Here is a 25,613-nt window from a genome sequence, read left to right as displayed (position 1 = left end):
CTATCCCTTTAACATAACAACAGCACTACCATTATAACAAATATGTCACATACAGAAAGACACAAACTAAAATCTGATTTGTTACACTGAGAACACAATTATAAAGTTTGTAAAATCACTCTAATCATCAGTGTACTATTGGCACAGTACAGTGTTTAAACATTTAAGTAAGTATTTCTAAAATCTTAGTACGACAAAAGTGTCAATGAAATATTTTTGCATGCAACAGGTGGACTGAGTTGATGCTGTGCTTTGTACAAAACACCACGGAAAAGCAATTAGAGCTGAGATGATTTATAGTACAGAAAAAAAGGAAGGGAGCATGAGAGACAGCCAGATGAAATGAGGGACAGGGCAGTGAAATACCTATGGTCAACTCCCAAGGAAATGCTGTGAGAAAGAAGAAATCAGCAAAAGAATAGAAAGTGAGAGTCAGGAAGTGTGGTGTGGTTGTGCACTTGTGTGGCTGGGATGGTGTTTGTCTTTTTTCACACTGTTATCTTGTGATGTAAACACTGCTGTGGATAGTACAGCTCACCCATAACAGACTGGCGAGTGATCCTGTCGAAGGTGCTGATCGATTGATGCAATCACTCATCGTGCTCTACCATTGAAACGGTCAAATAACAGCGCATGGCCATTCCCTCAAGCAAAAACAATACTGCTTTCTGTTACGCCTCTGGTTTACTCCATACGTTAATGCCCGTGATTTTTCCCATTTACCCCAAGGGGAAATAATCACACACTGAAACCAGTTATTCCCTCTGGCCTGAATACTGGTACAGCCTTAAATAAAATTTTAAAAAAAGATAATCCAAGCATGAATTGTAAAAGGAAACTAATGTTTCTATAAGCCATAAAAAAACAGGCTGAATGGACTCTTCATGAGGTTCAGATGTTGGGCCCACTGGCCTTGGACTGAGGTGACCTTGTGGGAAAGTGAACAATGTGTCACCCAGAAGAAGCAAACAGCAATGAACTGAGTTAACTTTGCAGCAAAGAGGACTCACTGTGTGAATAAAGGGGATTCAGTGTAGAAATGTCCTGTTTTTTAAGTAATTAGCAAGTGCATTTACACACACACTCACACATCACACATGCACACATCTTTCCCAGTAGTAGAAAAGTGTTCGCTTACACTACAAGGAAGCAATTTCCTCTTTGCACTACACCAACATGTGCTTCTCTGTGTTTTACTACCTCCTAAAAACACTGGAGCCAGGATTGAAGTCATGCTTGCTGGCGGAACATGTGAGGAGCCGTTTGTTTCTGGTGTTTGGCAGCGTTTCACTGAGGTACGAGATTTAAAAATATTCACAACATCGCAGCAATTTTGAGCAAAGTGCTACTGGTGAGGTAATGGTTCACTGGATTACATTTTAATAGCTGCATTTGAATAGCGTGCCAGAGTGGGTACAGTAAATGATGTGATCCATATTACAGCACTTGAGTAATACTGGATGACACGTGTTCCTGTTAATATTCTGTAGCTGTGATTGGAAGTACTCTCTCTTTTTTTCTTGGTATTAGAGGTAAATAACAAAATCATATCCATGGATTCAAAATATTGCTTTCAAAATATAATATATATATATATATATATATATATATATTATATATATATATATATATATATGTGTGTGTGTGTGTGTTTTTTTAATGGAGAGAGCAAAAAGTTATATTTCTACTCAGGACAGGATGCATCTTTTTGTTGTTTCAAATGAACTGTGTTGTAATAATGGATCACTAACACCCTCTACTGGCAAAGTACTAATACCTCTTACCCACACTGGAGTTTTCAATACAATAACTGGGTGCACAATCATGTTGGATAAGCTTTTTGAATTCAATCTGAATAAATCAAGTAAAGAAGTAGGAGAAGCAAATATTAAAAAGATACTTTAAAAAAAATATCTGAACATTTAAAAATTCCCTGTTTCTATCCAGAAGATGAATACAAGAGTTACCTAATATTCACTGTACACATCTTAAAATCAGCCTTGTTAGATTGTTCCTGCAGCAACTGCTGAAGTGGAAACAGAGAGTGTGATACTGGCCCCACGACACCTCCGGCAGAAACACAGCCAAGGACAGCCTACGTGAAGCAAAGCGAGCCATGCAGACCCTGTCCATCATAAACCACAGCCTGATAACAGCTCAAACACACACCCAGCGCAGTGAGAGAACCAGGGACATGCAGAACCACATCTCTCACTTCACCGGAGAGGGAGAAAACAAAAAAGAGGCACAGATGAATTGCTGAAAGTAATGGCAGAGTAGGAGAGAGGGTAGTGGAAATCACTGGAGGCTGAGTAGGAATGACAGCGTGTACAGGACGTTAGAAAGATGAAGTGTTCGTGTAACTTAAGAGCATGAGAAGAGAGGCAAAATAATATACCTAGGCATGTCCGAATCAAGAAACTGTCTGCAAAAGCAAAAAACAACATTCCGTTAGTGGACTTGGAGGGAGAAAAATGTTAGCATCCATATATACCATGATGTTAGTCTCTGCAACACTGAGCAGAGACCACACTGGACCACAGCCTGATCGGGTGCTGAACCCTTAACCTAATTCTTGGCCATTGAGGCATCACAAGACAAACATTAAGGGCTGAAAAGTGCACAGCACCGTGGTCACAGAAAGGCCGGTCGAGCAGGGTCACTGGACAGTGCTGCATGGAGAGTTTGGCTGCTTTAGATTAAAACTCAGTAAACCCAGGTCTGGATGCTGGTGTTGCTGCTGGGATTGTTAGGCTTTTTGGAGAGCGGTTGGGAAAGCAGAGGGATTAAGCAATGAGCCAAAAGCAATATGTCACAAAATTAAAAGTTAAATGGCAAAAAATACATTACAGTTTTCATAAATTGAACTTGAAAATATTTTTTGCTTAAGGACATTTAACAGAATATCTTAACTTTATATCAATATTGGTCCATATCATACATTGCAGATATATTGTGAGGATGATACATGCTACGACTTAAGAGCTATTGTGCTACTATACAGTGGTGATGTTAATGGTTGGTGATTTGGGATGTTAAAATACAAATCAGTGAAGAGTTAATAGTGTTTTTATGTCAGTAATGACTGTATTTCTCAAATATGTTAACAACATGTCAACTAAAAAACATATCATTAGTTCTTATATTGGAGACACTAGTCTGAAAAGAAACCTACTGCCCTCTAGTGGCCGACTACAGGAGACATAAAACACTACACACTACATCACAACTCAACCCTTGTGCCTCACTTAGGACAATTTTGGCTTTCTGATTTTTTATTCTTTGATGATTTGGGGTTGTTTCTCCCGAAGTTTATAAAAAACTGTGATGTCAAAATACAGACACTTAGACCCTTATGGGCAAAAATGTCCTTATTGAAAGCCATTAAAGCCTTAATTTTTGATCCCACTGCTATTACACCACAAAAAACATACATATCATGATATGAATCTTCAGTCTAGAGTCCTGGTTTTAAAATTATAGTTTAAATTATTTTCCACCAGACTGAGCCATTTCCTCATGTTTGTTCTATGAGGAAAATACTCCTGTTTCCCACAAAGGGTTATGTTGCTGTATTAGAGCTCTGTGATGTTTGATGCAGTGCATCTGAAAAATTGTTGCTGCTAATCATTAACATATCCCAGACTGTGGAAAAAAAACAACCTCAAATTCAGTACACATAAAATAATTCCTTTTTTGTTTTAACAAATCTTTTTTTTTTTTGTTATAACAAAAATGGCATTATGTAAATGAACATTAAAATTCTGAAAATGAATGAATGTTTGTCGTCATGATCAGGACTGAAGTTGGTTAAAAGTTTTTACTCAGTGAAAGTAAAAAACAATATTAGTATTTCATTTTATGGCCATTTCTTAAATGCTTAGATTTTTTTTTGTTGCCCTTAGACATCAGAGCATTTTTTTTAAGTGAGGCACACAGATGAAGTATTTGCGACCAAGGACCATTTTTGTTTGTGGAGACCCGGCACAAATATTCTTCCCTGTAAGATGTCACGGTCACAAAGAGATACCTTATTATTTCAGTCCGATGATTCATTTTATCTTTGAAGTAAAACATTCTGTCTTCATTTCAGTCGGATATTAGCATTTACACTGGTCTGTTAGGTTGTTGTTTCCTGTATTTGTGAGTTTCATTCTCCCTGCTACTCTACAAAGTTAGTTCCAACCATACAACACACCCAGAAACACTATTTCTATGGCTATAAATGATACAAGTCAGTCAGTGCATCATTAACAGAGACTTCCATTGTTGTATCCAGTCTGTGATTATTAAATATCCAAAGTTAATCAAGGGGATTCAATAAAGTGATGATGGGATGTCATATGTCTGATGTATGACATCATATTGACTGCAAAATACAGTTAATTTGAGGTTTGTTAGTGATTTTACACTACTTGCAGTGACACATGCTGCTTAGTTAGAAAGACATGCATTTTAATTTCATATTGGAGTGCTACTGTACTGAAGGCCTGCTCATTCAGCAGTCAGAAACAGTACATCGACTGTTCTTTGGTTAAAATGTGCAGCTCTTGCGGCCTATAAGCAGGTCAGTGTGGGGGTTAGTAGATCTAATCACTTCTGAGAGATGAGACGAGTTAGAGGTGAGGTGATGAACAAGGTGAGATGCAACATGTAGGTGCAATGATCACAATCAAACAAACAAAAAAGCACCGATTAACACCAAGGAGGGTCGCACAGCCAGCATGGACAAGTGATTCATAACTGCTGATGGGGCAGAATTAGGTTTCAAAAGCTATTCTTAAACAACTCTTGACTTCATGGTCACTCTTTTTTGTGACCTCCTGCAATGAAAGAGAGGAAACTAAACTCATGTAGACAATAAAGACAACAAAAGAACTTATTGAGGTTTGTTATCACATTCAAGTGCTTCTGCCATGCTTTTTTAACAGCTGCTTCACTATGCCATGCATCTGCCTGTGTGCCTTGTTCCAGTCCAGGAGCTGCCACAATAGTAATAAAGTGAGGTCCTCAGATAACACTGTTGTTGATATAAAAAGCTGAACCACAGAATGGTTTCCAAAGTCAGCAGGCTGCCACAACCTTAGAATAAAAAACATATATGTGGACACTAATATTGGATTCCCACCGACAATATATATTGAAAATCTAATAAAGAAAAAGATGGGCTAGGTGTTATACTCCATCAGATGTCTACACAAGTACGTACCGATCATCTTGCATGGGCCTGACATACCCAGCAGACAGGATGTTGAGAGAGAGGATGTTGGGGTCAATGATGGTTTCATCAGCTTCAGGGGTGTTGCGGAGACGACCTAGAGAAGCACACGTGTCTCAGTGAGAACAGCTCATACACGAGGAAACATCACTAATCGCGTTTCCATTAGGTGCTTTTCCCTCTAGTGAGCCGCTGTGAGTGTGGCTTGGGAGAGAGGATCCGCCCAACTTCACCGGTTAGCGGCTCAGCTATCAGCTCAGAAAGTACCTGCCTCGCCGCTACTAACTAGTCGACGCTGATTGGATACGGTTGAGGCGGGATATGACGTGAGTAGAACTCGACACAACCACAACATAACAGCGCCAATTTTAAAAGAAATAAGCAGAGCAGACTGAGACGAGAGAATCGAGAACAAGAAACCAAAGAAGGAAAAAGCTGTTGTCAGCGTTGCGTTACTGACGTCAAGGTCAAAATTGTAGTTGAATAATCACGTAAGTGTTGCAGAACTATTTACGTCACATTCGAACTCTGTTGGTTAGCCGCTACAAAAGTACCTATATGGGAACAGAGGCCGAGGGGAACTAACTAGTGGGCGTAGTCAAAACACTCACTTGATTCACTTTCAAAAAAGTACTAAACACGCCTACTGTTGGTTTTCAGGTAAAGAACTCACCCACAACAAGCTCCCGGATGTCTTTCCATTCCATGTCACCTCCCGACTCATGTACAATGGTGACAGTGATTCTCCTCTGTAAGCCCTGGGTTTGTCAAGAAAAGACAGATAGGAAAGAAAGAAAAAGGGGAGTGGTTCATTGCACACTTATGTCAAACAGAAAACTTCTGCTGCTAAATACTGACTGTCTTGCACTGTTACAACTTCTAACTTTTACTTCTAACTTTGCTGCTACTTCTTACATTAACACTGTGTACTCTTGTTCTCTTATTGTTTATTTTAGTATCAGTAAATGTCTTCATCTACTGTGCACTTTATTTATTGTTTACTTTAGTGTTAGGATAGGTTTGTCTCTCATTGTTGTGCTTGTGCACTTTACTGTTTACTTTAGTGTTAGAAATGTCTTGTCTTGTCTACACTATTGGATAGGTAGTAATTTTATTCCTTTGTATGTCTGGTACATGTGAAGAATTGACAATAAAGCTGACTTTGACTTTGATTTAAAAATATTAAAAATATTATATTTGCTCAAAGTGTGATTGACATACCTGGTGCAGCAGGAATGTGCCGTGGCAAGGCATCCCTCCTCTGTGGTCCACCACTGCAGGGATGTACCTGGAAGAATGAAAACAAGCTTCACTGATTTGGTCATGTACCAGTGACTAACAGTGCTGGGGACATTAGGTCCAAAGTTTTTCAGGATCATTATAATAATTAACTTTTAAATGAAGCCATTAAAAGCACAGTTTGATCCCCATGGCAATCAAATCATCAAATTATACATTCTGGAAGATCAGGCTTTTACTTTAAAGCCCTGGTTTCAATGTGGTAGTTTTCACTGTTTCCACCACAACGGGACATTTTTTCATGCTCCTGGCTTCCACAAGGGTTACTGCTGCTGTATTATGGAGCACTGTAGTGTTTGATGCAATACATCAAAGTCATTATCAAAGATACTGACCATTCACCTATCCCCGACTGCAAAAAACAACAACAAAAAAATATTGTAAAAAATTGTATTTAGTATACTACAATGGCGTATTAGGGCCAAGTATGAAAAAAAAAGGGGGGTGATATTTGGAGGAAAAAGTCGCAATTTTTATAGATTAAAGTGGCATCTGCAACTTTTTTTCTCGCAAATTTGCCACTTTTAATCTCATAAATTTGCGATTTTTTTCTCCCAAATTTAGCATTTTTAATCTTGTAAATCTGAGACTTTTTTCTTACAAATTTGCCACTTTAATCTCATAAATTAGCAAAATTGTTCTTGAAATATTACCCCCTTCCCCGGGTCTGTGTTTTTTTTCTTCTCCTACTTACCCCGTCATAGTATACAGTCAATAATTACATTTTGTGATGTTTCATTTTTCATTAAAAAATCCCAAACAGTGACATTATGTAAACAGGCCGGCATTTTAAGGCTTAACATCTGAAAATATCTGTTATTTGTTATTATGATCAGGACTGATGTTGGTTAAAAGAATAAAGTCACTTAAAGTGGAAAATAAAAGTTAGATATAGTATTTTAAAGCAGTTTTAGGAAGGGCAGTTTTAAAAAAAATCTCATATCATAGACTGTAAAAAAAGAATTTAGTCGACAGAATCTAATACATTTTTTGTTGTGTTATTTTTTTGACATTATTTAAATAAACTGGCATTTAAAGAGTAGTATGATAGTATGATGTAGGTAGTTATGATCAGGACTGAAGTTTCATTAAAAGATTTTACACATTGAAAGTATCAAATAATATCAATACAGTATATATTATTACGGGGTTTTCTTGATGTGAACATTAGGATCATGTGGATCTGAGATAAACTTTTTTAAAGTGATGCACAGGGGTTTCATAAAAAATAATTTACTTAAACTGCATGTTTTTTCAAGGAGTGACCAGGGATACTCACTCTCCAGTGGCCTCCAGCTCGCAGATCTCAAAGAACACCATGAGATCATATTTGCAGTGACAGGGCCCTGCCTGCGGGCGGGTCATAGCTGTCAGCTTGGTGGCAGGTACTGCGTTGAAAAAAGAAGACAGGAGAGAGTAAGACGCGAAGACAGGTTAAGGGTACACAGAGAGACTAGTGGCTAACAGCAGGTAGCTGCTCTAAACCTACAGAGGAAAGAGAAAGGGAAGAAGAAAGGAAATCAGTGATGCGGGGATAAAGGGGGCTCCTTTTCTTCAGCAGATTTATAGGCAACTCTGTAGTCCTTTCTTAAAGAAGAACACCACTAAATGTCTTTGTTTCCCTATTTCAGATTTTACATATGTATTCATAAACCTTTACTAGCTCTGGCTTTGTGTAGCCCTTTGTAGTAACAAATACATCCTGTGCATATGCACAAACTCCCTGAACAGAATCCTTCTTTAACAGTATCAATGTTGTTGATCATCATTGTTTTGTAGAAATTATTAAATCCAGTCTAACTATGAGGTTACTGCATTCCTCCAATTTAAGGAGGTCCCCCCTAAAAGCAGCTAAGATTTCAAAGAGGGTGCATGAAAATAAAACAAAACATTTGCATGCAGTTTGGCCAAAGCTCAAGAACAAGAAATTGAAGAAAATAATCGTCTAATAATTTTTTCCTTGACTGTATGTGCACAATGCACAAATCATGTATACAGTATTTAGGTATTGTGATGTATATAATACATTCTTCATCTTTTGTTTAGATTGTTTTTTGCACTGCTGTAACATGAACTTCGCCTCTGGAGATCAATAGTCTTATCTGTATAATAAATACATATACAGTATAATGCAATGTTAATTTAAGCACCTGATTTTAATTTAGTTGTAGTCTTTTGATGAAAATGCTCTCTCTGTCATACCAGTTTACTTAACAATAATGTCCGTCTTTCATATCTAATTTAGTTTTTGTTTATGGACAATTTTTTTTGTCACAATTCGTTTTCAAAAGGTTACTTTAACTTGAAAAAACAAGCCGTCAATTAATATATTTCCTGATCATTTTCATTAAAAAAATGAACACTGGTATAATGTACAATATATTTAACATTCCCAAATGAGAGAGTATTATTCATGACTGACTACTGTAGCAGAAAGGCACTGTTTTCCAGTTCAACAAGAGCTCAAAGAGGGAACTGCAAGGAGAATCCACCACGCAGGTCAACAGTAAACACACAATCCAACTGAATCCTGACACAAGAAAAATACATTTTTATATCAAAATTTTTATACAAACTATCAAATTAATTATTTGGTCTTTTTTGTGACACAAACTCTACAGGAAGGTCAATGCAGTGTCGGTTACACAACATCGACTAGCTAGAAAGACGTCAGTGTTACATTTTACTTCAGCAAAATGAATGCTTGCTGTTGATGCAGCAGCTTGAATATCTGAATAAAAGAATGCTTTGAAATAGAAAAGCAGTCAATTCATTCAATGTCATGACATGAACAATTACTTGGCTTTGGAGTATTTTTAAATCACACCATGATTAACACTTGATATAAAAAGGCTTTTCGGTCACAGGATTCTTTTGGATCTGCCAACAATAACCAACCCGGCTTCTGGGCTTTAATAACTGAACAGATAGAGGTGGGCGGAGCTGTCAGCTGAGCTTGCTCGTTTGCTTCCAGTAAGAAAGAAGCAGCCAAGCCAGCAGCAGACAGAGCGTGGCCTGACAACGAGTCCACCAGCGCCCCATTGAACACATCTGGGACCAGGTATCGGATCAGGTCCAGCGATTTCTCCCGGTCCGGCGAGGCGTCAGAGTCAACTGCTCATACCCAACAACATGAAGCTGAGATGACATGACTTGCAGGGAGACCAGTGCAAAGACAACACAACATAAATAAATGGTGGAATTGAAGCAAAGGAACTTTGCAGGGAGTTTATTTACCTGGTTTGGACAGAGGCATTACTCTTGGAAACTGTCTTCTGCAGGGACGCAGTGGACTGGTAGTGGGAATAGCAACACACAATCATTATATTATCATATTATCTTATTAACATTATATCTGTGTAGTAAATCAGCTGTACTTCACAGCCAGATACCTGATGACGTCTTTACAGAGTGGAAGAAAAGGCTGTTTCTGGTAGTGTCCAAAGACTTCAAACACAATTGGCTGAGTCTTGACGTAGTCAACGAAGGATTTAGTCACTTCAACAGCAATCTATAAAAACAACACAGTCATGTTAAAGGACTTAACTTTTAAAAAACTTGCTACAATAACTCATCATTGTCAAGGAACTGGCTGACACTTCTTACATTCTGCACATGGTAGAAGCCAAGAGGGGGGCCGCGGCCTGTGTTTTTTAGGGGTTCAGTGGAGAAGGCCTCATCATGGCGGTGGATGAAACTGTAATCAATACAAATTGCATAATTAACACGTGAAATTGCAAAAGGAACGTGATCAAAACTGACAATCATGGGGAAAAAGTACAGCATATTTTGATGAAGTGCTTACTTAAACTGGCAGAAGATGTCTGCATATTCTGCAGAGATACTGGAGGCTTGCAGGACAGTCACCCTGAAGGTAAAAACATTACCGACCCTCAGGTGCTCCAGAGCTGTGTCTAGCGAGCCATCCTGACTCTTCAGTGGGCTCTCTGGCTCATCTGCACCAGCTGTGAAGAATGCAGAATAATCTTCAGACACAGGTTAAAGCTGAGATTTTTAGGAGACCAGCCAAGTCGAGCTGAGTGTTCAATGGACGAATGAGGTTCGGCAAGAATTTGGGCCACTGACTTGGGCTGATTTGGATCTTCTATCACCTGACCCTAAGAGTTCATTCTTGAGTGAGTCTTTTACGCAGAAGGAAATGGTCTGGTCAATAGAGTTGGGAGATCGTTTCTATTTTCATATTGTCAAATTGCAGTAACAGAATGAAGTTTTGCTTTTACACAAAATCAGACATTGTGGAAACCTCCCCACAGGACTGAGAAGAGGTGTGGGTGTTGAAGTGTTGTCAAACAGTATGTTTTATTCCTTTGTTTCACTGTTTTGTTCTTGCCTACACAAATCCCTCTCTTCATTCACCGTCTAGCTCGCTAGACCACTGCTGCTCTCTCTGGTTTGCTGAGAAAAGGAGTGGGGGCTCTGACTTCAACTTTGAATGCTGTGTTTTTGCAAACCTTTCATTTGGACTTAAATCATCGATAATTGATCTGATTGTCAATCGGCACAAGCCTACTGGCATGGCTCTAGAAGTCAGGCGTGCCAGATTTAGGCCACTGCTGGGCCAGCACACACATCCAAACAAAACTACACTGATATGTCGTCACAAACATGTATCCATTCACCCTGAAAATAGGATTACCCGCACATGTGTTGTTGTTAACCTCATCAGCTGAGGGTCCCACTTCTGCATTCTGCCCCTCCCCTTCCACAATACGAAGTTCTTCCTGTGAAATCCCTGTACGGGACAGTCCTACAGAACAAACAGACTCGGACTGAAACTGCAAAAGAAAATTGCAAAACAGTCGGGTTAGCAAGTTAGCATATATAGGTGGATAATATGTGGTCTACAAATAATGATCTTCTCTACCTTTTCATATTGCTGATCCTCAAATGAGATCTTGGCAGTGCCTGACTGCCTCACTCCTGAGCCGTAGTCGGGAGCTTCCTCATCAGCTGGAGGGAAACACAAAGCACCTTCACTTCACTCCCTTAAGAAGTCACACACAGCCTGTCCTTTCAATCCCCTTTATGCCCTTCGTGTCAACTACGGTGAGGCTGAGGATCCGGGCCTTACCTGATATAGCCTGCACAGCCACTCGGAGGAAGCCCTTCACTTCGCCCTTCTCACTGACAATGGCCACCCGGTGGACGAGAGGAACTGGGTATAGTAGGTTACTCAGATAAACAAAAGCCCTGGATAGGAAGCAGGAAAAGAGAGAGATACAATCAAAGATTAAAAACAACCAAACTCAGAAGATGGCACACATCTGATATATTTTTTACTGGACTGGACAACATAACACAGAGCTGCAAAGCAACCAAACAGAAGCTGGGACTGCTCTTGCGATGGCCATGGCTGCCCTTTACTATCGCTTTGTGGGGCCTTTTTTCCTCACCATCTATAAATAATGACATTATCAGGACAAGTATGGGTTTCATGCAGTATTGCTTAACTTTTGTATTGTACTGATGACAGCTTGGTGAGGCTAAGGAGCATGTGTGTAAGGGTCGACTTTGAATTCTTTAAATGACTGCAAATGCCCAGTTTACTACTAAGCTGGGCAGCAGATGATTTCCTCATAAGCAATGAATTCCATTCCTAAAATAATGTTGTTTTTTTCATTGCTTACTGATTATAAGCTACTGCACTGAGACGTGCATTGTGCCTCAATATAAAGGGTAGTGACAAAGACTAACTCATGATAATATACAGTCATGGAAAAAAATATTAGACCACCCTTTTTCTTCAATTTCTTGTTCATTTCAATGCCTGGTACAACTAAAGGTACATTTGTTTTGGCCAAATATAATGATAACAACAAAAATATCTCATAAGAGTTTAATTTAAGAGCTGATATCTAGCCATTATCCATGGTTTTCTTGATAATTACCAAAATCATTATTGAGGAAATTGAAGAAAACAAGGGTGGTCTAATATTTTTTTCCATGACTGTAAATGTGGGAAGAACTGCACTGAAATGTTCCTATCTCTTGGATTCTCAATCTCTAGCTTTTTAGCTACAATGATTAATCTTGTAGTCAAGGACTACATTTTCCACAAACTAATAGGGGTAGACATTTAAGGGTGGAGAGTGTAAAAAAGGGACAGGCTTATGACAAGATTGGTGAGGTGCAAAGAAGGCATGCTCAGGACAAAAAAGGGTGAACAAAAATGCTTTCAACTTCTCGACTCAAAGGAATCAAAAGCAAATGGAACAGAAATCATCATACGGAACATGGCTCAGCTTGAATAAAAACTGCCAACAGCTTGATATATTGTATGCTACACCAAAAAAACAACGAATGACATCAGAAATCAAAGTGCACCTCCTGGGTTCGAAGTGTTAATTTGTGCAAAAGAGGGGCACTAGTTCATCATCAGACGTATTCAAGTAAAAATTGACAAAAAAGGTCAAAATGAAAAGACTTGTGCTCTGGCATGCCTAAAAGAGACAGCTGCAGTAGAAACCAGCTCTTTCATCTTGAGATTTTGAGTCTTCCTTGAACACCACTTTGCTATTTCACATGAATCATTTCCAGACTCTTTCATACTTAATCAGGTTTCACAGCACGGTGAGAACATTTCGCTGTGGGTTCCTTATGCAAATCAGACCTGAATATGCTCCATGAGACATGTCAGTGCTTTTGCTAGTGAGTGAATGGTCTTCTGTAAAAGCCGCTAGTTTGCTTTTAGCCACACATAAGTGAGACACACACCTCAAGCAGCCGTTGAGCATCAACTTTGCTTGAATTTCCATGGAAACAAGTGGTATGAGCTGACCCACCCTGGGATAACTTTAAAGCAACTACAAGGAGTTTTTAGGTGGTTATGAAACAGTCTGAGGCCTCTATATGATCTACATAAGCTTTTTCTATGTCTGTATGGTTGTTTTTAAAGCATGTCATTGAATCAGATTCCCAAGGAAATCAAACGAAATGATTAACAGCATGCAGATCATAGGTAGAGTCCACTATTATTGGTTGATATTGGCCTATCACATCTACAGTCAAGGAAAAAATATTAGACCAAGAGTTTAATTTAAGAGCTGATATCTAGCCAGAACACCACTAAATGTCTTTGTTTCCCTATTTCAGATTTTACATATGTATTCAGTAACCTTTACTAGCTCTGGTTTTGTGTAGCCATTTGTAGTAACAAATACATCCTGTGCATATGCACAAACTCCCTGAACAGAATCCTCCTTTAACAGTATCAATGTTGTTGATCATCATTGTTTTGTAGAAATGATTAAATCCAGTCTAACTATGAGGTTACTGCATTCCTCCAATTTAAGGAGGTCCCCCCAAAAAGCAGCTAAGATTTCAAAGAGGGTGCATGAAAATAAAACAAAACATTTGCATGCAGTTTGGCCAAAGCTCAAGCAAACCTCATATATAATATATCATAAATATTCTATGTAATGTTTTCTATAATGTTTTCTGCATGTATGTACAGTCATGGAAACATAATTAGACCACCCTTGTTTTCTCTAATTTCTTCTTCATGTTATTAAGACATTAAGGAATTAAAATAAACAAGAAATTGAAGAAAATACGGGTGGGGGGAGAGGATTGAAGAAAATAAGGGTGGTTTATTAATTTTTTCCATGACTGTAATGGTATCAGTGCTGATATGACAGCCTTTTTTACAGAACATATAATGCAGAAAATGAAGCTTGGAGTGATTTAGGTGTCATATAGCTATTTCTTTTCTTTTATTTATTTCTTATTTAAAGGGTCAGCAATTGACTAATATTGAACAATTAGTAATATTTAGCTATTTATTTTAATTTGATTTATTCTTTACTTTCTCTGTGTTCATTTCTATAATTGGTTACCAGTGGAATATATTTTAAAATTTTGTTAAAGAAAACTAATTTCTGGTTAACTTTGCAGAGTCATATTACTGCACAATCCACATAGAAAAGGTCTGTTTTCATTTCAGCTCAAAAATTCACCATTCCGGCCGGTAATTGTATTCACAAAATTTTGCTCTTCTAAAATCGGTATCATTGTTTTACTCGTGTCCAAAAGAAATGCACACACTAGCCAGATCGAGATCGTTACGGCACAAGGTGGTGGTGCCAAATTAAAACAATGCTGGTTTGGTCCACAGGAGGCACTATCACCAGCACAGAATGAACGTTCCTTGTAGTTGCTTTAAGGACTTGTATTAGAAGTAGAATTGTGATTTATGCAGGAGAAGCAGTTTGGCTATATTAGTGTGAAGAAACAGCAAAAAAACAAAGAAAATCAAGCGACAGTCAAATTTGATGAGATTAAAAATAGAAAGCAAAGGATAAACCTTGAAGCCCAGAAATGTCTACTCCGGTGTCCATTCAGTATCATGTTCATGAAAAAAAATCTGTGTAGTGGTTTGACATTTGAGAACATTTGTGTCTCAAACATGAGACACAATGACAGTGACAACTGAGACAGGGAATAGAAACTCAAGTGGCTCGTTGGACTCAATGTTCTAAGCAAGCAGGAAGTGTTTAAGAAGATGAAATTAATTAAATTCCCCACTCTGGGTTTTGAAATCTCCACTGAAGTTATCCAACTGAAATGCCCCGGCTCCATGTTGAGAAACAGCAAATTTGTCCCAACCGGATAGCATAACATAAAATGTGTGTTTGTAAACCAAAAAGACAACCTGATGTGACTCTCATGTGTCACATCACTCTCATGTGTTTGCAGAAACTTTGATCACGTGCATATTTCATGTACTCATTCCCACAGGGCTTTGTGAGAGCACTCTTACTCGTACTGGATCTGTATTGTGTACTGTATTCTCAAAAATGTCTTTTCATCTGTGCTGATGTCTTTCGAGTGAAGCGGACCCTGTGTCTCAGTGTGAAAGAGCTAGTTTCCTCCACCAGCATGCTCCCGAAACCTCACCAACCTTCCCACTACACTGAATAATGGTGAGCGGTCGTAAAAGGGATCCTGGCCTTCGCCGAAGCCACGGCAGAGCTCCCCCTCATCATCATCATCATCCACATCATCATCATCATCATCATCATCCTCTCCCCCGAGCTCCGAGCACGGGTCGTCCAAAAAGATATCATCGTCCAGGTCCTCCAACTCCTCCAACTCCTCCTCCTCCCCTCGACCCTCCCGCTGTGCGTCAGCCAGCTCAGTAATTTCAGAGGTGGAGAGGGTCGGGGATGGGGTAGGGTCACTCATGCGCTCGCTCATGCATGTGTTGAAAATGGGGTTTCTGGTGTAGCCAGAGACATGGGAACTAGGTTAGAACAGTTAGATAGAAAGCACACACTTGTTCAAACAAGAGGGGCGGTAGAGCACCATATGGACTGGACCACAGGAGGAGACCTTCCTGTCTGTTTTAGTACGTATAGTCAGTGGAGACACAGGGAACAGATGGGAGAGTGCGAGACAAGCAGCAAAGGTTGTTCAAAGTAATTAACCGCCTTTGCTGACAGTGCATATACTAGGCAGTACTCAGAAAGAAAGTTCAAATTTTTTTTAAGTGGGATTGTATGAGGTGCTTATCCTTAACGACACATGCCCGATTTGGAGAAGCACGCATGAATTTGGGCACAGACCCTAAGCAATGTACTGCTGTGGACGGGGGCAGCAGCAAAACTAATGTTTACCAATTAAAAAAATATATATATTAGCAGGAACGCTATATTTGGAATGTTTCACCATTCTAATCTGTCAACAGCCCTTTCCAACGAGGAACTGAAGACATTATATCAGTCTAAACCAGGGCTAGGCAACCTGCGGTCCAGAGCCACATGTGGCTCTTTAGGCCATTTGCAGTGGCTCCCTGTGGCGGGGACAAAAAAAAAATCATATGACATGAACAGTTTTCCCTATAAACTGTATTAAAACATCTACAGCGCGGCACCTTAACATCTACATTTTGCCAACTTTAAGTCTAGTTTTGAGTTTTTCTAGCTAAACAGGCTTTCAATTCCAAATCTCCTGAGATATTTCTTTGGTGTCCAGCCTCTCATATGCACTTGGCTCCTCGCTGCATTCTGACAAAATCATATTAAAAAATGCTTATTATTAATTATTAGTAATACTGGTAGGCTAATTCAGACTTTGTAGCCTGTTACATCTTCATTGTGAGGCTGAAACTAAGGTTTGCTGCTCCGTTCCGACATTATTTCTTTTTTTTTGTCCAACAATCCTCTTTTTGTTAGTAAAGGTTGCCGACCCCTGGTCTAAGCTATATTCAAAGCCAACAGACTCCATTAACAAAAACTGTCCTTTTACTTGCAGAACATGGGAGTTGCTGGTCAGCGTCTGACTTGATTGGGTCATGTGTAATTGTGTGACTCTGAAGTGGGGTAATGCCGACTGGGATAAGTACCTCATACAACCCCGACAATTGACACCCTGTAGAAAAAAGATGAGCTTCGATCAGTTATTTCCAGGTATCACAGGAGCCAATATGTGCTTATGTAAATATTCAAACCCCTTAGAGATCACCAACTTGTTGGCCGGTGGTGTTGTTGTTCATTTACTTGTTTTTTATAAATGTATTCATGACTGCTACTTCATACATAACACCTTATACTTTAATATATATATTAATATAGGGTAAGATAGGGAAAGATGCTCCAGGATACCTTCATTGTTGATATATAATTTGTGTGGAACTAAATTTCATTAGATGTGGTGCTTTTGGCCACAAATGCCCGTAGGCTCAAAACGAGCTGACAAACAGCATTTAAAGGGGACATTTTTCAGATTACTTTCTAATCATTGTTGCTTGTCTTGCTGGAGCTAAATTACATTAAAGGCTTACTGCTCAATGTTATGTAACAGGCCCATGTGACTGTGTGTAGGACCCATTTGCAATAGAGAGAAAGACAGAGAGAGAGAGCTTGGCAGAGAGATATGGAGGCAGTGTGCCAAAGTGGGAGAGAAAGAAACAGCAGGCTTTGAGTAGGAGGACTGAAGAAATGTCTAAAATGTTCCACAGCCGAATTTTTCCAAATAAAGAAGATGGGCCTGGAATCAACTAACATGTACTGATGATTTCAATTGGCTGTCAAATCCATCATTTGTATTAAAGCTGCAAGCAAGCCCATGTTCAGGAGAGATTTATTCACACTGGTTACCAGAAAAAGAAGAGACCTCATTAGACACAATCTAAAAAGAGAAAATCTGCAGTACAGGGTTAAAATTTCAGTTTTGAGAAGATATGGCACAGGTTTATGGTGGATAAAAACATGTTAAATGCATTTAAAAAGCTGTTTGTGCAAATGTGTGTTTTTTAATAAAGGATGCCCAGTAAGTCCTTCACACAAATACCATTTTCTATATCAGTTGAAATAGAGAGATTCGATTACGATGACAAACATCATAATGAAGTGGGCTGCAGCCTACTTCATGCTCGTGTCTCAGTCATTGTAGTCCATTAGTTGACAGCATGCAAAGTATGTGGTAGTTACAGCCAACAGCCTCCCATTATCCTGAGTGGAATGACTAACACCAGTCTTCTGTTTGCTCGCTGACATTGACCTTGTATGGGTTCAGTATGAATGCCTTCCTGTCCTGTCCATATGCTGTATGGGGCCTGTAGTGTTTTCAGCATTTACCTGCCAACTAGACGGAACCAGGGGAAGCGGTCATAAAAGGGGTCCCCTCCGGTCATCACATTTTCACCATCTTCAGTGGTGTTGTTGGGCACATCAGCAGCGCGATCATACATTTCTCTCATGAGATCGAGCCTCTGCCTGCAAGAAGCAGCAACAATTGAGTCATTGTGATAACAAGAAGCACAAAATGGAGTGAACTAGGGATGGGCGTTTGGAAGAAACCTGAAGAAAACTGAACGCTCGGCCGTGTTTCAGTTCAGTGAGTACTTATATGCAGTCATAGATAAAATCAAAATTAAAAATATACACAGATCAATTAAAAATTCCACATGATCAACAAAATTCTTAACAACCATTAATCTATCATTGATTAATTATTACCATCCTTAGAGTGAACCTCTAAAAACTATTGTGGTTGGTACAAGTTCATGTACCTTAATTTCTCTAATGTCCAGTAGTGGGTGGCTCCATTTTTCTGGTCCTGCACCTCCACAGCCACAATGGTGCGTGGGAAGTGTCGCTTCTCTCTGTCTTTAGTTGCCTCTGGGGGCAACAGGTCTGGAGGCAAGGGGGAGTAGAGTGTGTCTGTAAGCAGCACAAACTGGAACTGGACCTGTAGGGGTACAAAAAGCATTGGTATGATCAGAGAGACACATTATAACATCCACCTGTGGATTTTATAATAAGTTCTAACAAGTCCGACCTTCTTCTTGAGTTCCACACTGATGGCATTAGCCTCCTTAAGGAAGATGGCATTCCCCCATAAGAGGTCCCGCAGGGAGGTGAACTGGTAGCACCGCCACTTACGGAAGCTCCACACAGCCAGCTCTCTTTCCCTCTCTGTCCATTGCACTGTGGGCAAAAACATCATCATACGGTGAGGATTTGGCCATCAAAGATAAGTGTATGTGTGCAGTAATTTGCCCTACCTTCTTCTTCTGGCTCTTCCTCGTCTTCAGGGACTTCTGGGTAGTATCGGTCCACTTGCTTCTGGAGCGCCTCCAGCTTGCTCTCATAATCCTAGACAATTAATTTATGAAGACTCATGTCAACACAAGCTGTTTAGGATCAGATGTCAGTGAATTAACTGGCATCCCTGTTGAAATGGAGGGCCAAAGGTTATTCAAGAATACCCATGCTAAGAAAAAAATCCTTCAACCTTTAAGGTATGGATTAAAGACCGAATACATGATCTGACATTCAAGCAATATCACATGAGAGTGCTGTTGGACTGTATATCATCATGGCTGTGATTCGGTCACAGATAATCACAGCCGTGATGATTGGCATTATAACATCTCAACCTTGTGTGATTTTGCTCTCATACAATAGTTCTACAAGGGCCTTTATTAGTTAACAGTAATTCAGTAAGAAACAGCAGATTATGATAAATTTGTCTCTCATTTATTTGGCTGCTGAGACAAATAGTCCTAACACTGGACTGGGACTCGACCGTTGCCTTGAAGCACATTTTCCAGCACACTACCTTAATGGACTGAATGCAGATGTTTATATTTTTGACACTTTGCCTAATCACACTATCGCAGTCGTTAAAGCACACCTGGAGATTTGCACTTGAATCTCTAGGCTTTCTTTTCTTGCTTTTGTACTCTTCTAATGACATTTCATAATTCTGCAGAAATGTTATTTTTGGAAATATGTCCATGTTTGCTGCGATCTATGATAATGATAGCCTCTTGTCCAATGAAATTACTAAGTTTGAACTAACAGTATAATGGCTAATATACTGACATTTTGACTTTTAATGTATGTAGAAAAAATAGATCCCACTGATATTGTATTGTAGTTAAATACGACTGAGTCCATATCATATACCCGAAGTCCTACTTAAATACAGTACATAAAAGACATTAATTATGTGCAAACATGAAAATAATATAGAACTATAGATACTCAATATATCAAATTTTTAGTTAGATGAAGTTTTCTGTGGTTTCAATGTTTGTCAACAGCACACAAAGCTGCTCATTACTGTACCAGTCTTTGCTGCTCCAGAAGGTTGTTGGCTTCCTCTCTTTCTTTGCGATACTGGTCCTCTAACTCCTGCAGCCTGAACACAGAAACACAAATGAGCATGTGAGTGATGCACCACCTCAAAGGAAACACTACTCTGGGACATGCCATTTACAATGCTTTAGGTTTCGGTTACAAGTAGTATTTCTTCTATTTCCTTCCCGGCTTTCTTATCTGTTTTCATGTCTGCAATATGGTGGTGAGAATCTCTGCTACCTACACAAACTTTATTGAAAAGTTGAATGGCTCACTATTTCCCCAAAGTACCTCTGCTCCATTTCCTGTTTCATGTCAATGCCCTGTTTCTCCAGCAGCTCCCTCTGGGCGAAGGCCCAGTCCACGGGCTCAGCAGGGGTTTCTGCACATGGGGTCCTCTCCCTCTCCGCCCTGGCCTGCACAGGGTGGTTGAACCGGAACACATGGCTCTTGCCCAGGATAATGCGATTTCCTTTACAGGAATAAGAAAGTTAAATGCATTTATAAAGACTATACCACATATATGGTGCTCCTACACAGTGGTGGAAATGGTATACAAATCCCTTACTTAAGTAAAAGTATTAATACCACACTGTGAAATTACTCCACTGCAAGTAAAAGTCCTGGATTCAAACCTTATTGAAGTAAAAGTACAAAAGTATCAGTATAAAAATGTAATTAAAGTATCAAAAGTACTTCTTTTGCAGAATGGCCCCACTCAGATGTTATATATATTCCCAAAATTGTCACCTTCCTAAAATAAAAAAGCAAGTTTTTGACAAAAAAAGAACTTATTTTTTTGCCTAAATTATCTCCTCATGATGCTGCCCACCAGTTTTTGTGTTTTCTGAAAATACAGAAAAAATTTGACATAGGCCATTATTATTATTATTATTATTATTTTAAGAGGGTGTCGATATATGGGATTAATATTATGTAAGCAGCAAGATAGGGCTCATTTTAACTACTTATTCTAACCTTATTCTGTTTTCAGGTGTCATTTTTAAAAAAGAAGGTCTAATCACTATAAACTGATCATGTTTTTATGTTAAATCTCAACCTGAGAAGTAACTATTAGACTATTTGTATTGATGCATTTATGTAAGCATCCTTTTAGTTTCCTGAAGGTATGGCTCATTTTAACTAGTGAAAATACTGTTATGAGGTTTAATAAATAAAAAAAACATCTAATCACTTTAAATGTATAATGTTTTTCATGCTAAAAGTAACTGAAGCTGTCAGCTATATGTAGTGGAGTAAAAAGTACAATATTTACCATATAATGTAGTGGAGTAAAAGTTACATATGTGGAAATACTCAAGTAAAGTACAAGTACCTCAAAATTGTACATAAGTACAGTACTTGAGTAAATGTACTTAGTTTTTGATTTGATTTATTTGGCACAGTTTTAAAAGAAAGAAAAGAAGAAAGTAATAACAATAATACAAATTATAAATTCAAAAACAAAAAATGACATGCCAGGGAAGCGGGATTCCCTAATATAACATAAAAAAAGAACAAGGAACATAGAATCATACAGAACAAGAAACTAGAAAAACAAAACAAAGACACAATATAACAATGAAACAAGCATTATAATAGGTTATTGAATAGTAATTTTTTAAATGATAAACGAGAAAGGTTGAGGAAGTGAGTTCCATATCCTGGATCCTCTACATGTAATGCTAAATTGAGATGACGTGGTTAGTGATTTGGGAGGCTGAAGTTGTAATGCTTTTTGGGTAGGGTAATTGTGCAGCTGATTATTGATTATGAAGAGATTATTAAAAACAGGGGAAAGAGTTTTGTTTAATGAACCAAATATAAATTGTGCAAATAAGTTGTGGAGGAGGATGCTAAGTTATTACTTTCCACCACTGCTCCTCCATACCATGCTTAAGGAAACGTGAAATTAAGAGTAAGAGAGCTTTCTGACCTGATTTAAGGATAGTGGGCTCCATCACTCTCTTTCCGTTGACATAAGTCTCAGCTCCTTCACAGGGCTCCAGGACAACTGCTACATAGGAACAGAGGGAGCAATATGAGGCTTCACTTCCTGTCTGTCAATATTAACTCTACACAACACTACAAGCCTGTAAAGCAAGATACAGATCACTCACTCTCTCCCAGTGGACCTGTAGCGCTGGTGAAGGTGCAGTGTTCATCCTTGATGAAGTGGCCACTGAGGACTATGTCCTGACGACTGCTGGCGTCTACACGGCCTACCCTGAAAAAGTGACAATATGATGTCAGAACAAAGAAATAAACTATAAAGATACTGTTTTCTGATAGAGGACCACACAAAGTTGCTGAAGGTATCAAAGTGTGAGCTTGCCATCATAAAGACTGGGTTGATAACAGCCGCCCGATTGATTCTTTGGCTATGGAAAAGTGGGTTCATGGCTGGTTCAATTAGGCAATGGCTGGACCTTATGTCAGAGGTACTGTCATATGAGCACATGCTAGCCAGAGTTAATAATGAAAATGAGAAATTTAAAAAGTCATGGGACCATTTTTTAGCCGACTGTAAAATGAATGTACTGTGATGAGGCAAATATGCTGCTGTGGTGCTTGAAATAATATTCTATTCTGGTCTTGATTTAGATTTTTTTTTGGTTGGAAACTCAATCTGGGGACATATTACTGTACTGTATAATACCAATGCTGTCTACTCTATTGTTGTTGTTTGTTTTTTATTACATGAAAACAAAATAAAAAGTAGAATTACAATATATATATATGTCAACTGGACATTACCCCTTAACCCCCTGCATGTTTTTTTTTTTTGTTTTTTTTTACTCCTGCCACATTTTACTCACTGTGGTCTCATTTTTCACTGTAATATACAAGTCCTGCACCTCTATGCAAATAGCACAATCATGAAAAGAAGAAGGGAGAACTCAAAAATGTATTTTATGCAGTATAATACAGTTAAATGCTATAAATTGTTTTTTTGAAGAAAAAAAGAACAACTAAATTTCTTTTGATGATTTATTTTTACAAAATTTGGAATAAAACTGAATCTGTGTATTCAACATTTAAACCAAATATTTATTGAGTTTTTATTTTATTTTTGTTTTAATTGTTAATACGTTTTATATTTCTACTTGTTTATATTGTACACTTTTAATAATATATTTCTACTTTATACTGATGTTTTACTATTTATTGTTTTTTGCTATGCACTTTGCTGCTGAAATCCTGATCTTAATCTTAATTTACATTTCTACAGCCCTGTTTTACAGCCTTTCTTGTCCTCTCCTCCTTCTTTTCTTTGTAAACAGACTGGTGGTCTCAGCCGAGCCATTCATGGATTCTCAAATCACTCAGCAAACAGTGATTTGATTAAATGTCATTATTTTAAGATTAGATTCAGTTATTTTTTTCCTCATGGAAGCATATGTCACATATGACATTTGAAAAAATCCAGCAAAACATAATTTCTGTTTCTTACAGATTCTGGCTATGATAAATGGTGTAATTTTTGTGACTTTTGAGGAATACATGCCTTTCAAACCCACTGACAGGTAGTGGGGTTCAGAGGGTTAAGCACTTAAATAAAATCTGAACTTTATGAAATAAAGAACATCCCTTTCATCCTTCCATATCACCTTAGATTGTTAAACATCTGACAATATCTAACCTGGTCATCCCGTCTTTAATGTAGTACAGCAGGCACTCAGACATCAGGGGATCCTCGTTGAGATTCACCAGATGAGGTGTCTGACACAGAACAAGAACAATTTACTAACTGTGGAAATTTGGTTAGAAAAGTATTATCCATATGTTATTTAGAATATAACATATGCACACACTGCACATCAGAGAGCTGGAAAGCAATCTCTTCCAGTAAAAAACATCAAACAATCGGCAATAGTTAAAATCATGCAGTCAAATTCACTCCCCGCAGCCTCACAGCATGGGTGTTTAATGTAGTCTCAGTCTGATGTTCTGGGGCTGCAGGCAAACTGCCATAAATCCCTGAAATGGGGGCACTGTCATTATCTTTTCCCCCCATGTTTACACCCATTGCTGCCTTCAGCGCAGCAAGGGAGTGTTTGAAGTGAGTAATGAAGCAGATTTCAGATAACACTTAATGAAAAGGAAAAAACCCTCAACTGATCTGCTTTGGCGAGGCTCCTGTTGAAGTGAGACTCAGAGCACTCAGAGAAGAAGGAGGCAGCTTTAAATACTTCACAGTTACAAACCTCATTGGGGGAAAACAGCCCGACTGTGTCGATAAACACAGGCTGGGGCTTTCTAGGGTTATCGGAGGGCTTTGGGGTAAATAAACAATAATTTCAATGAATAATTTAAATGATGAAATATTAGATCATAGCGGAGTTTTACAGCAGTTGTTCTTACCTTCTTGGGAGAGAACACGCCAACTGTCCCACCGTCTTCTCGCATTGCGACACCCATTTCTGCCAGCAAGGCCTCTCTGTGGACGAATGACATGAGTCAGTATACCAAGAAGCTGCAGGGTTTGTTGTTGAGTTTGGTTCATTTTGATTTAATAATCCACATTGCTCAAACAACTTCAAATTTCCTGTTTCCTCAATACTTTCTAGTTTCAGATCAGGAGGAGAAAAGTATGCATCCTAGTCCCTAAACCTGCTCTAGTTCTGCACCTTCCTCTCTTTGCAAGTTACGGATGCAAGATGAATAATCTTATAGCCCATAAAATTCAATGTTGAAATTTGTTAACTATATCATAAAATATAGTTAAAGTTACTTGTGGCTGTTTTTGAAGGAGCTATGTGTAGGATTTAGTCTAGAATGGATTGGACCTTTAAACAATTTCCCATTATAAGTAAGTTGTTCCTCTGTGTTGATGAAATATTGTCTTTTGTCATAATGTATTTGTTTGTTTTAGCGAGGACTCATCTTAAATAAGAACTGAATCTCAAGGATTTATTACACATCTCACCTTTCCATCCTAATGGCTTCTGTTCGGCGAAGTTTCTCTTCCCAAGTCTCATTGAGTTCAGCAATGATTTTCTCTGTTTCCTGACGTTTCAAAAGACATGTGGTGATTAAAGATAGTCATTTCAAGCACAGATTTGGTGATGGTGTTCTCTGCATTTTCCTTTCTGTCATCAAAGCCAACAAAAAGACCAAAACAGACAATGAATATACCCCACTAAGTATTGTGTGTGTGAAGCTGAAGCCTGATAAATCTTAGTCATCTGCGCCACAGAGCTCTATTGTTGTCCAAAATCTATTAAAAACACATCAATGAGCCACAGTGATGCACTGGTGACATGCTCTTTAATTAAGATGAATGCAAGCAGTGAAGGTTATTCTGAGTCAATCCCACATACAGTCAGTGGTGGAAAAAGTATTCAGATCCTTTACTTAAGTAAAAGTACTAATAGCACAGTGTGAAATTACTCCACTACAAGTAAAAGTCCTGCATTGAAAACTTACTTAGGTAAAAGTACAAAAGTATCAGCCTCAAAATACGTATCAAAAGTAAAAATACTTGT

General features: G+C 38.6%; 1 protein-coding gene across 21 annotated transcripts in view; it reads right to left on the bottom strand.

Moving 5' to 3' along the window:
* Positions 1-25,613, bottom strand: part of kif1aa (kinesin family member 1Aa) — a 56,754-nt gene that overhangs the window by 8,843 nt on the left and 22,298 nt on the right. For 4 of the 21 annotated variants that reach the window (XM_059342101.1, XM_059342105.1, XM_059342108.1 and 1 more), the window contains 24 exons: positions 25,055-25,134; positions 24,490-24,565; positions 23,768-23,847; positions 22,245-22,351; positions 22,061-22,141; positions 20,416-20,596; positions 20,113-20,185; positions 19,044-19,134; positions 18,818-18,966; positions 18,549-18,727; positions 18,115-18,252; positions 15,438-15,755; positions 11,610-11,728; positions 11,403-11,509; positions 11,181-11,313; positions 10,323-10,482; positions 10,124-10,214; positions 9,910-10,028; positions 9,755-9,810; positions 7,797-7,905; positions 6,440-6,506; positions 5,892-5,976; positions 5,210-5,315; positions 2,399-2,425 (listed from right to left, as the gene is read on the bottom strand). In XM_059342101.1, the coding sequence (XP_059198084.1) occupies positions 2,399-2,425; positions 5,210-5,315; positions 5,892-5,976; positions 6,440-6,506; positions 7,797-7,905; positions 9,755-9,810; positions 9,910-10,028; positions 10,124-10,214; positions 10,323-10,482; positions 11,181-11,313; positions 11,403-11,509; positions 11,610-11,728; positions 15,438-15,755; positions 18,115-18,252; positions 18,549-18,727; positions 18,818-18,966; positions 19,044-19,134; positions 20,113-20,185; positions 20,416-20,596; positions 22,061-22,141; positions 22,245-22,351; positions 23,768-23,847; positions 24,490-24,565; positions 25,055-25,134 (2,732 nt within the window). Of the gene's footprint in view, positions 1-366; positions 391-2,398; positions 2,426-5,209; positions 5,316-5,891; positions 5,977-6,439; positions 6,507-7,796; positions 7,906-9,754; positions 9,811-9,909; positions 10,029-10,123; positions 10,215-10,322; positions 10,483-11,180; positions 11,314-11,402; positions 11,510-11,609; positions 11,729-15,437; positions 15,756-18,114; positions 18,253-18,548; positions 18,728-18,817; positions 18,967-19,043; positions 19,135-20,112; positions 20,186-20,415; positions 20,597-22,060; positions 22,142-22,244; positions 22,352-23,767; positions 23,848-24,489; positions 24,566-25,054; positions 25,135-25,613 lie in introns of all 21 variants that reach the window. The other 17 variants (XM_059342112.1, XM_059342113.1, XM_059342114.1 and 14 more) reach the window with 10 other exon arrangements.

This window comes from Centropristis striata, chromosome 9 (assembly GCF_030273125.1).
Source record: "Centropristis striata isolate RG_2023a ecotype Rhode Island chromosome 9, C.striata_1.0, whole genome shotgun sequence".
Lineage (NCBI taxonomy): Eukaryota > Metazoa > Chordata > Actinopteri > Perciformes > Serranidae > Centropristis > Centropristis striata.
The sequence above is the reverse complement of the archived record's forward strand: the minus strand, read 5'-3'. Positions and strand labels throughout refer to the sequence as shown.